This window comes from Castor canadensis, chromosome 6 (assembly GCF_047511655.1).
Source record: "Castor canadensis chromosome 6, mCasCan1.hap1v2, whole genome shotgun sequence".
Lineage (NCBI taxonomy): Eukaryota > Metazoa > Chordata > Mammalia > Rodentia > Castoridae > Castor > Castor canadensis.
Window position 1 is genome coordinate 163,254,538 of NC_133391.1, and position 11,863 is coordinate 163,266,400.

General features: G+C 36.4%; 1 protein-coding gene across 3 annotated transcripts in view; it reads left to right on the top strand.

Annotated features, from left to right (window-relative positions):
• Nucleotides 1–11,863, top strand: part of Retreg1 (reticulophagy regulator 1) — a 126,897-nt gene that overhangs the window by 111,341 nt on the left and 3,693 nt on the right. For all 3 annotated transcript variants that reach the window (XM_020179608.2, XM_020179609.2, XM_074077710.1), the window contains 5 exons: nucleotides 5,407–5,533; nucleotides 8,006–8,090; nucleotides 10,041–10,178; nucleotides 10,948–11,012; nucleotides 11,243–11,369. In XM_020179608.2, coding sequence (XP_020035197.1) covers nucleotides 5,407–5,533; nucleotides 8,006–8,090; nucleotides 10,041–10,178; nucleotides 10,948–11,012; nucleotides 11,243–11,369 — 542 coding nt within the window. The remainder of the gene's footprint in view (nucleotides 1–5,406; nucleotides 5,534–8,005; nucleotides 8,091–10,040; nucleotides 10,179–10,947; nucleotides 11,013–11,242; nucleotides 11,370–11,863) is intronic.

Consider the following 11,863-nt stretch of genomic DNA (forward strand, 5'->3'; position numbering starts at 1 on the left):
AGAGTTCTTTGGTAAATAAGTGCTCATCTTGACTGCAGAATGTCCTTTGTCAAAAGCACCTGGCTAGTTTTCCTTAAGAAGGAAAATGGCATTTATTAGGGCTTGCTTATTTGGGAAGCATTTGCAGCTACAGAGCCTGGGATAAAGCCCATGCGAAAGCTCGTGTGGCCTTGAGGAGGCCTGGGGTTGGTTATAGTGATTTCATCTTTGGAAACACTTGGATTAAACACACATTGAGAGTATGGGAAGTTGCAGGCTGTGGTCACCAGAGGTGACTCTTTAAGTGGTCCTTCACTTGTGGCTGGAGAGTATAGAGGAGGTTTACTGCCTAATGAAGGCAGCAACAGTCTGAGAGAGGGGAGGATGCAGGGCAGGATGAGCCAAAGGACCTTATTTTCCCTAGAACCTGGAAGCTGCACATTCTTTCTGAAACATTAATAATAAAGCCATTGGTAACTATTCTCCCTTAGATGAATTTCAATCATAGACTCTTTGGCTAAGAATTTGGTAAAGCCTCAGACTGTTTTGAAGGCTAGGGTGTATTTCATCCCTTGCCTGTTAGTTGGGTCTTACATTGTACATTGATTAGTGCCAAGGATGGTGGGAAGGTAGCCACACACCATGGAAAAGATCTGTTTCCTGCCTTGTCCAGTATTCACAGGAGATCCTTTCTCTGGTTATATGTTTCCCAAACAAGACTCTCTAGGAAAACCTAGAGTTTCATTATGGAGCAACTCTACATGTGTGCAGATGTCACCTGTATTAAACATCCACCAACTACCAAGCATGGAGCTTAGTTTCTGCTGAGTTTTCAGATTCTGCACATGATGTGCTCTGCTTTCCTGGAAAGGGTTGGTCCTGCGTGATGCCTTTTGGTCAATCATAGCTCATCCCTCCTCATTCTAGGAAGGAGCAGGAAGATCATAAAATATTCCTCATTCTAAGTTACAACATGGTCTCTTCATGTTGGATGGATAAATGCCTTTGAATTTATCTGACATTTGAAGAGGACACATGGTTTAAGGTGAACAGAACTGTATTGGAAATCAGGAATGTTGGCCTTGGGTATTGATTCTATTCCAAACTAGGGTGGGTTTCATGCTCTTCATCTGTAAAATAAGGGAATTTGAAAAGTTGATATTAAATGTCCTGTTTCATTCCAAATCATGCAACTATATTGCCTAAATTGAACTTTGGTGATACCAGGTGATGGCAGACTGGAAATGTGTGTTCCTGTGGTACTCTAAAATAATCACTAGACTTTTTGTGTGTTATTGGAGTTTGAATTCAGGGCTTTGTGCTTGCAAGGCAGGTGCTCTTCCATTTGAGACATGCCTTCAGCCCACCCCCCCAAATTTTTAACAATTATTCAAACCCTTCTTTTGGGTCCATATTTCCTATAAAGCCTTCTTCATCTTTGAATTCAGAATTTCTTTTTAAATCATATGTTTTCAGGGCTGGAGCTGTAGCTCAAGTGGTAGAGCATTTGCCTAGCAAGCATGGGGTCCTGGGTTCAATCCCCAGGACTGTAAATCAACCAATCGTGTTTCCATTAAACTTTGTTTAACACAGTCTGGACATTCATTCTTTTTTCTTTTTTTTAATTTTTTTTTCTTTTATTACTCATATGTGCATACAAGGCTTGGGTCATTTCTCCCCCCTGCCCCCACCCCCTCCCTTACCACCCACTCCGCCCCCTCCCTCTCCCCCCACCCCCTCAATACCCAGCAGAAACTATTTTACCCTTATTTCTAATTTTGTTGTAGAGAGAGTATAAGCAATAATAGGAAGGAACAAGGGGTTTTGCTGGTTGAGATGAGGATAGCTATACAGGGCATTGACACACATTGATTTCCTGTGCGTGTGTTACCTTCTAGGTTAATTCTTTTTGATCTAACCTTTTCTCTAGTTCCTGTTCCCCTTTTCCTATTGGCCTCAGTTGCTTTTAAGGTATCTACTTTAGTTTCTCTGCGTTAAGGGCAACAAATGGACATTCATTCTTATCTCAAACATTTTTTATCTCTCCAAAAAAATCCTTTGATTAGATGACGTTTTCATGTTGTACACAGTGAATTTCTCACTTCTGTTTGGGATTATAACAATTTAAGTGTCAAAATTATTTGTTATCATGTTATTATAAATGTAAGCAACAATGAACTGTCACATGAAGCCTTTTAATTTTTCTTTTCCTTTCCTTCTGTCTTCCGCCTTCTCCTTTTATCCTTTTTCCTTGTTTTTTTGAGACAGGATCTCACCATGTAGACCAGGCTAGTTCAAACTCATGATCTTCCTAACTCAGTTTCCCAAATGCTGGGATTATAGGCGTGTACCACCACATTTGGGTACAAGGGGCTTTTTCAAAAGGAAGAAATTTAATATATGACAACATAGAATGTAATCCTCTATGATTTAAGAGTGTTGTCTTATAACTATGAAAAATAGTCCCAAATTTTTCTCTTGTCTTCTTCTCAGCAAGTGGTGGTATCTATAGGCAGCAGTGAGAAGATTAGTGGTTCAGGTATTTAAGATTTTACAATAATACTTGGTATATTTAGAATATGCAAGACACAAAGAGAGAACTTGATAACTTTTTATTGAATAAATGAAGAAATTAATGAGGTTTATCTGAAGTCCACTATACAAATAGGTAAGAGCCTTCAGTGCAAACAGTTTTTTAGTTATTTCATTGTATCTGTTTAAAATATTTTAAGTTATGTGAAATATTCAACATTATCACTACAGTGGTCATTTAGCAATAGACTAGGTTCCTTTTTCATTTACTGCATTACTTACTAGAGTAACAAAAGTATGTATACAAGCATGATGTCATCGCTGAGACATGAATCCTAAAACCAAAGAATATTCTTTACTTCACAAGTAAATAAACCGAGGCAAGAGCTAGTAACATTTCTACTTGAACAGTAGACTGTGAAGCAGGATGTACTCATGTAAGAAAAGAAACATGACTATACATTTGAATATAAAAATCTTAAAATAAAATTCCATATGTGTATGTAATCTCATATGTATGTACATGTAGCTTTAAAAGCAGTAGTAAGTAGATTCTCCTGCAACCATCTGTTAAGATTATAGACTATGACCCAACCCTAAGGAGCTCTGCCTGTGTTGCTAAACTCACAGTCCCTACTTAATCTCCAACTTGAGCTAACCGTTGTCCTGAATTTTGTTTTTAGCACTTGGTTGCTTAAATAACCCGTTGAGCCTACCATGTTTTGAGTTTCACATAAATAAAATTGTAATTATTCTTCTGTGATTTTTAATCTCTTAATAATTGTGAGGTTGATAAATCAACATGGAGTTCTATCTCATTTTCCCCATTATCTTTCAGTACTTGAACACAGTTCACCTTATTTGTTCATTGTCGTGATGAAAGTATATTTTAAATTTGTTTCAAAATATGCAGTGTTCATTTGTTCCATTTTAATCTTGCCTTTAACTGATCTTTATTAGAATTATATTGGTTAAACAGTTCAAACCTTAAATATTAGTCAATATGGAGAGCAGAAATGAAAGTCAGTGTTCTGATATCCTCAGTCCTATTAAGCTGAACAGTAGCTTGGCCTGTCTGGGCCAGTTTGCAGCAAGTCTGTTTTGTCTTAGATAGGAGACCACAACTTAATAACCTTCTATTTCTCTAATCATAAACTTTTGCTTTCCTGTGTGAAATCTTTCCCAGTAAGCAGATATACCAGCAAGATTCCGTTACAGATAGTGGCTTCTTATCCATGTCCTCTGTGTTCTCTTAATAGGTCTGTAATCATTCATGGGTATGCAGACATGGTACAAGGTCTGATCACTAATGAAAACAGGCATGTTCATTGATTCAAGACCAAGTAGATTTAATGCATACACAAACCACTCCCTGACAGCTAGACATCCCCAAAAGTTCATTTCTCATGACATGCAGGAAGTCATTTGGCAAATGTCTATCTGGTGGGATAATATCAGCCTGTACAACTAATGGCTCAGTGACTTTCTGGCAGAGAATTAGTGGAGGCAGAGAGAAAGGAAAATGAAATATGTTTTCCCTTTTTAAAAAAATATTGTTGCATTCATTTAATCATATTAAAATTTGTATTTGAAGAAGAATTTTCAGGGCTGGTAGAGTGGCTCAAGTGTTAAGCGCCTGCCTAGCAAGCGTGAGGCCCTGAGTTCAAACACCAGTACCACTAAAATTTTTTTTAGTTTACAAATTCAAAAATATATAGTTAACAGAATCTGTATGTACACAGTTTATGTGTAGTTGAGCATCTGAGGGCCAAGGTTTCTTTGATTTGTCTTAGGGTACTGGGGTTGAATCCAGAGGTCAGCCTCACCTTGAAATCCTTACAATCAATCCTTACAAACTACTAATAATTCCTGTCTTCTGCTAGAAGACCATGATGATGCATGTCTGTGGCTCTGTGGTACTTCCCTCAACATGGTAGGCACTAAACTATCTCTCATACAAATGAATTTGAGACCTCCTAGCAGAGCTTGTTTGAAATGGTGTTTTTATGAGTTAGGATTGCAAAAGCAAGATTTAAACTTGGTATCATTGTAATTTTAGGGAATGGCATGTTACTTGTATTTGTCTTCTTCCTGGGGTGATTGTTTCTTATTTTTAGTTGCCTGAGGTTCTCATGGAAAAAGGGGGGCAAGGAATAGCACATTGTCTGGCCTGTATATCATATTCAACACTTTCTAGATGACTGGGGAAAGACATTTGAGAAAAATGGGGGGTACTGTGAGATCGAGCTGAAGTAAACAATTTTCAACAGAGTTGAGCAACTGCCATATATATTGAAAATAACAGTTGGTTATATATATTATTAATAGTAATTATTATATGCTTAATGCTCATGTTTCTTCAAAAGTACTGTGCTTCCTATCCTTGTGGTTTAAAAGGAGGGGGAGGACATAAGGAAAGGGTGAAGGAGGGCAAATATGGTAGAAATATTATGTACTATGCATGAAAATGGAACTGTTGAAACTATCCTAAGAAGTGGATAGTGGGGATAAAGGAGAATGATGGATATGCTAGTAAAAAATTAAAATTTAAAACAAGTATCTAACAAGTATACTGTTCTACTTGTAACACTTACGGTCTACTTTTAACCCATTCCAGATCTGAACTCAAAAATGATTTCTTCAGAAAAGATGCCCCAAAGCCCCAACCCTGTCCTTCTCCCTATTTCCCTTGTTGTAATCAGATAATTAATTGTGTAGCGAGTAGCTAGTCGTGTCTCTTGGCATCTGAGATTTGTGAGACCAGTCTCAGGATAGTTTAATTTTGAATTCACAGAAGCAAACAGTAGGTGTTCAATAAATACTTGCTGAAGCCATGGGTATTGAAAGAATCATCTAAAGTTTGGTTACATTTTCTTTCTCATTTTCTCTCTTTAGCTGGGAAGTTAGCACTTCCAAACCAGATGAAAGAACTAGACTCAGCCACTGTATTGCAGAATCATGGATGAATTTCAGCATATTTCTTCAAGAAATGTCTCTTTTTAAACAGCAGAGTCCTGGAAAGGCAAGTTTTCCTACACAAGGGTGTGTTTTTAAATGTTGAATGTACCTGGAAACAAATGAACTAATCTCTTTTGGCTGTAAGGGTCCTCCAATTCTGAATGGACTAGGAACATATGCCATAAAAGCTGGTATCAACAAGGCTCAGAACATTAGCGAATGAGCAATAGAGTCTTCAGCCTCACTTTTTGAAATTGTATCAGTTTTATATTTTATACATATTTAGCTCATTAATTAGAATGAATGGTGAGTGTTATTAGCCAAACCAAACGGGAAAAAAGTCTTATCAAGAATTTCAGTTACTGTATTTAGTCTGGCTTTGAAGTTAAAGTCTCTTGAGGGTACTTTCAGAGGTTACAGAGTATCACTTTCAATCTACAATTGGAGATTCTGGTATGATTTATTTCAGGAAAACTGCCAGACGTGATGGTACCAATTTATAATCCCAGCATGCAGGAGGCTAAAGCAGGATCTGGAGTTCGAGGCCAGCCTGAGCCCCAAAGACGGGGGAAAAACAAGAAAAACCCGACTTTTGACTAAAAAACGTTCATAATGATTATACAACTGGAAAGAACATTTTTCCAATTTAAGATAAAAACCCATGAGGGACAAAGTCTTAAGTGATTGGGCAGGGATTTCTTGGAGGCGGGCACACACTTGAAGTATTGTGTAAGTATTAGAGGCAGCTCTAACTGTGACCAACAGTCTTGATGACTTGTGAGGAGCAGAATATCAATAGGTCTTGTGTTTTCAAGGGCTGCCTTTAAGTATCCATCTGTAGTTGGAACGGAGAGCTGGAAACTATCAGCATTTAAGATCCTGCCATTGCACTGTTTATGAGCAATCATCTATCTTCAGTAGTATTAAGAACTATGCTTGGAAACATTTTGAACATACTGAAGCGGCAGTGTTGTATTTGGATAGATTTTTCAAATCACTGAAGGTCATTTTTATTTGATTGCTTGTTTATTTGGTGGTACTGGAGTTTGAACTGAAGGCCTTGTGCTTGCTAGGTAAACACTCTACCACTTGGGCCATGCCCCCTGCCCTTTGTACTTTATTTTTTTCAGACAATGTCTTACACTTTTGCCCTGGCTAGCCTCATACCATGATCCTCCGCTACCTATACTTCCCCTGTAGATGGGATTACAGGATGTACCACCACACCTGTCTTTTTTGCTGAGGTTCAGTCTATCTAACTTTTTGCCTAAGCTGGCCTCAAACCATGATTCTTCCAATCTCTGAGACTACAGGCATGAGCCACTGAAAGTCATCTTTAGAATAGGTATTCATATAGTGGGCACGATGGATTTTTGGTACCCCTTTTATGGGAGAGATTAAACATATTTTTGGAAGATTCCAAACTTCAAATTTCTGTACGTATTACATTAATGTGCTCCAAGTCCATTAGCTGAGGAGAATGCTACATGGTCTAGGTAATAATAAGAAATCTTTTGCAAAACAGAATTCTGGAACACACATATTTTGTTGACTTACTTGATCCTTTGACTTCTGTAGCCTTCACTCTTCTATTTCATTTCTAGAATTCTACATTCTTTCAATGGGCCTTGTAGTTTTTGAAACAGCTCTTAATTTTGCTCTATGAATTCATCTATACTCCTTTGTTGAGTTTATTTATTAACCCCGTGCCAAAGAATGAACTATCAAAGTTGATCTGAAATGTAGGCTCCATGCTCTCTTACTCAGTTATTGATCAGAGATATGAATTCCTTCCTCATGTCTTTTTAGAAGTCCCTTAATATATTTTCTTTGCTTGCTGATCAGTTTAACACCATTTAAAAAACAAAGCCAAAAAGAGTGTGGAAAACTTTTCTATGTTCATGTTTCTAAAAGAAATTAGGGAACATTTTATAGATTGTTTTAAAATTTCTTAAGACCACCAAGTTTTTTGTTTGTTTTACAATTGACAAAAGAAAAATAATCAGATTTCACTGGAGGAGTTTCATTTGCAGTTGGTTTCTGGGTGACCTAGAAGTAGCTAAATATGGTTAGGAAGAAGGATTGTTATTTATGTCAGAAGTTTACCAGCTGTGTAAATTATATCAGATTTGTACAGATGTTTGTAATTTTTGTAACATGTTTTGTTGTTTATGAATTTTGATGAGTTTACAGTAGTAGTTTGAAATTTTAGATTTAGTTATCAGGCTGCATTGCCCCCATTAAATGAGGCTGAGTAAAAGAAATTTCTGGGGACATATTATTGTTCAGCTCTCTTGCACCTGGCAATAATATCATCATAAGCATGAGTAATGGAAGTTGTCATTGTCAGTGCCAGACATGAGCTCTTCTGCCCCCAAATGATTATTACTGTTAAAGTGAACTAAAGCTTATTAAATGTCCCTGAGTGCACATTTACCATTACCTGATCAATTGTACATAGAGAAATAATCATGCATGTATTCTGTGCTCTAAAGTGTCTTGGGTGCATAACTGTGCTATGTTATTTCTATTTTAGTTTTGTCTCCTGGTCTGCAGTGTGTGCACGTTTTTTACGGTCTTAGGAAGTTACATCCCTGGGGTTATACTCAGCTATCTACTATGTAAGTACAATAAAACATTTCATTGGTTTGTATGATGGATATACTGGCATTTAGTGGTCAACAGACCTCCCATGGTTTGCGAAAGGGGGATGAGTTACATATTATAAAGCAAGTTGATTATTCTTTAATCTCCCGATGTACAAATTTTTTTTCTAGAGACATGTTTATTTTAAAATTGAAAGAACAGCTGCAAAAGACAGGATTATAAGTAAATGTTTTTTATGTTAAATTATGCCAATAAAAATATAAACTATATGCCCCAACCCCTATAAATACACCAACACTTTGTCTTTATGCATGTTCTGTGGTTCAAAAGGTAAAATCACAATGACATGATACTGTACTTCTGCCAGGCTGGCTAAAATGAAAAATATGGATCATATCAATTATCAGGAAGGATATGGAGAAACTGGAATTCTTACACACTGTTGGTAGATAGATAGGATGGTTTTGGATAACAGAACGGCAGTTAGGTATTTACCCAAGAAAAATGGAAGCATGTATCTGCACAAAAATGTATATACAAGTGTACATAGCAGATTTATTTTTAGTACCCCAAGTGGAATACAATCCATGTAACTTATCCATGAATGAATAAGCTCTGGTATATCCACATAATGGATTACTACTCAGCAACACTGTGGATAAATGTCAAAATAATTAAGCTAAGTGGATGAAACCAGATAAAAAGAGTATATAGTATTTGATTCTATTTATACATAATTCTAGAAAATTCAAAGTAATTTTTAGTGACAGTGCATATCAATGGTTACCTGAGGATGAGCTGGGAAAAGGCAGGGAGAGGCAACTAAGAGAAGGGAAGGATTAATAAAAACATGAGGAAATTTTTAGGAATATGTTCACTATCTTGATGGTGGTGGTGATATCAAAACCTATTAAATTGTACAGTTTGACTTTGTGTATGATTTATTGTATGCAAATTATAACTCAATAGTGCTACTTTGTGTAGATTTTATCCTTTTCATGAAAATTATGAAGATCTTGCACTGCTACCTTTGATGGGCTAGATAATTTCTAGTTAACTAATGCTCCTATTTTCCTTTTCTTCTTATACTATCTTTTAAGATTCACATAAAATTCCATGGCCTCCAGAGATACCTGAGTTTGCAATTCCTATTTTAAAAGGCAGTAGTAGCCATTTCCTAACAATAAAGAAATATAGGGAATACAATACCAGTGTCAGTGTGGCAAGCATTTCTTTTTGTATTCCTAATACATTACACAAACGGCAAATGACTGGTGCTCAAAACCAGTTTCCAAATAGAACCTGTAAAATAGTAGCTTCTTGGTCTGGGGATATAGCTTAGTGGTAGAATGCTTGCCTAGTATGTGCAAGCCCCTGAGTTCCATCCCCAGCACTGCAACAACAACAACAAAAGAACGCTTCTTGATCTGCACTGTTTAGGAAGTAAAGGAGAAATATGAGCAATATTAGCAATATCCTAAATATGAGTGTTTTTCAGATGATCTGTAGTCATCTCAAATTCACACTAATCCCAAGAAATATTATTATAGTATTACTGATGAAATGCTAACAGATAATAACTTTCCTGTAAGGTGATATTTAATTTAAAAAATGAGGTTTTAACTCAGCACAGTCATTTGGAAAGTATATGATCTTTCTGTAAGTTTTATGGGTAAAAGGATTGAGGGGGAGAAAGCTGATCTAATTGCAAGTCTGAAAACCATGGCTATGAGGAGAGAGAGAGAGAGAGAGAGAGAGAGAGAGAGAGAGAGAGAGAGAGAGAGAAGTAAAATATGTTTTACTTACAAGGGAAGAACAGAAATTAAGAACTTATTTCACAGAGACATTACCCTAAGAAAACACTTCTTTTTTTTCCATAAAGGGATCAGTATTTTGGGAAATACTAAGATGTAAGCATTTAAGGAAGGCCATTTCACCTATACTCTCATTTTCTTATATTTCAGTACTGTTTGCATTTTTGTGTCCACTGTTTAAATGTAATGATATCGGACAAAAAATATACAGCAAAATCAAGTCAGTTCTGCTGAAACTAGATTTTGGAATTGGAGAATATATTAACCAGAAGAAACGTGAGAGAGCTGGTAGGTAAAGTTTGAATTTTAGATTCCATGCATGAAATGAGTCATTAGTAGACTATTTATGATGAGATCACCTTTAATACATTTCAGAGTGCTTTTAGCCTTGTACTAAATTTTATTAGATAACCTAATTCCCCCCAAATAACATATATACATATGCAGCTTTTCCTATTCAGGATTTTATTCTTTTCTCAAATACACAATTAAATAATGTCTTTTTAAATCCAAGTTATCAAGGGAGGTAGAAAAGTCTTTAACAACTCTATACTTTTCTATTTATGATTTACTTCATTTTGGGTTGGATTACTGAAAATATAAAATGCCAAAGGTAAGGGTAAGAGTGTGGCAGCCACATAAAAGGGAACTAAGATAATAGGGGAAGGAGAAGAAAGTAAGAGGAAAAAACAGTGTAATCATTTTTTACCTTGGAGGTTCTCAGACTATAGCATGAATCAGAATTATCTAGAGGGCTAATGAAAGCATAGAATGTGGGCCCTGCCACAGAATTTCTGACTCAGTAGGTTGAGGGCAGGACCTAAGAGTCTGCATCGCTGAAAAGTTCCAGGGATGATGATGCCGTCAGCACTGCTTGTAGCTACTGTGGGCCATTTCCTTTGGAAAACATTTTGCAAATATGTGAAGCTTCCTAAGTACAGGCGTTTTAATTATTGGGAGGCTTGGAGCTATAGGGAATGTGGATAAGAATGGGAAGTATACTGTGTATAAGCTTACCAGGAAAACTGACAGCTTCTAATTTTTTTTTTCTCAACAGAAGCAGATAAAGAAAGAAGTCACAAAGATGACAGTGAATTGGACTTTTCGGCTCTTTGTCCTAAGGTAGTTTTGTTTAGTTTTCAATTTGTTTCTGTGTGGTTTCACTGTACATTTATTTACAGGCAGCAAAGCATAATGATTTTCCTAATAAACTCCTATTTTATAAGATGACTGAATAATCTCAAAGAATACTTACCTCTTTTTTATTAATATGACACTTTTGGGGTCAGTGTGGAGTTTTCAAAATATTTTCTTCTGTTTAAAATGTGCCACTGGGATTTGTGTCAACACAGATTAGCCTCACGGTTGCTGCCAAAGAGTTATCTGTGTCTGACACAGACGTCTCAGAAGTATCCTGGACTGATAATGGGACCTTCAACCTTTCAGAAGGATACACTCCGCAGACAGACACTTCTGATGGTATATTCTTTTTATTATTATTGAATACATGTAAAAACATTCAACTTCTGCCAACCACTGAATGGATATATAACATGTGGTGTATCTCCACATTGGACTACTACTTGGATGTAAAAGTGAACACTCATACTTGCTTCAGCATGGATGAACCTTCAAAACTTTATGCTAAGTGAGAGAAGCCAGACACAAGTGGCCACATACTGCTTAATTCCACACATGAGCTGTCCAGAATAAGCAAGCCTATATAGAGGGAAAGTAGGTTAGTGGTTGCTAGGGACTTCTAGGAGAGAAGGGAAAGTCATTGTTAATTGTAAAACTTTATTTTTGGAGTAATGAAAATGTTCTAGAATTTGTGGTAATAGTTGTACAGCTTTGTGAATATATTAAAACCCACTGAATTACACACTTTAAAAGGATGAATTTTATGGTATACAAATTATGTCTTGAAACTTCTATTTCTTAAGAAAGTATGATTAAAAAACTCAATGTCCAAA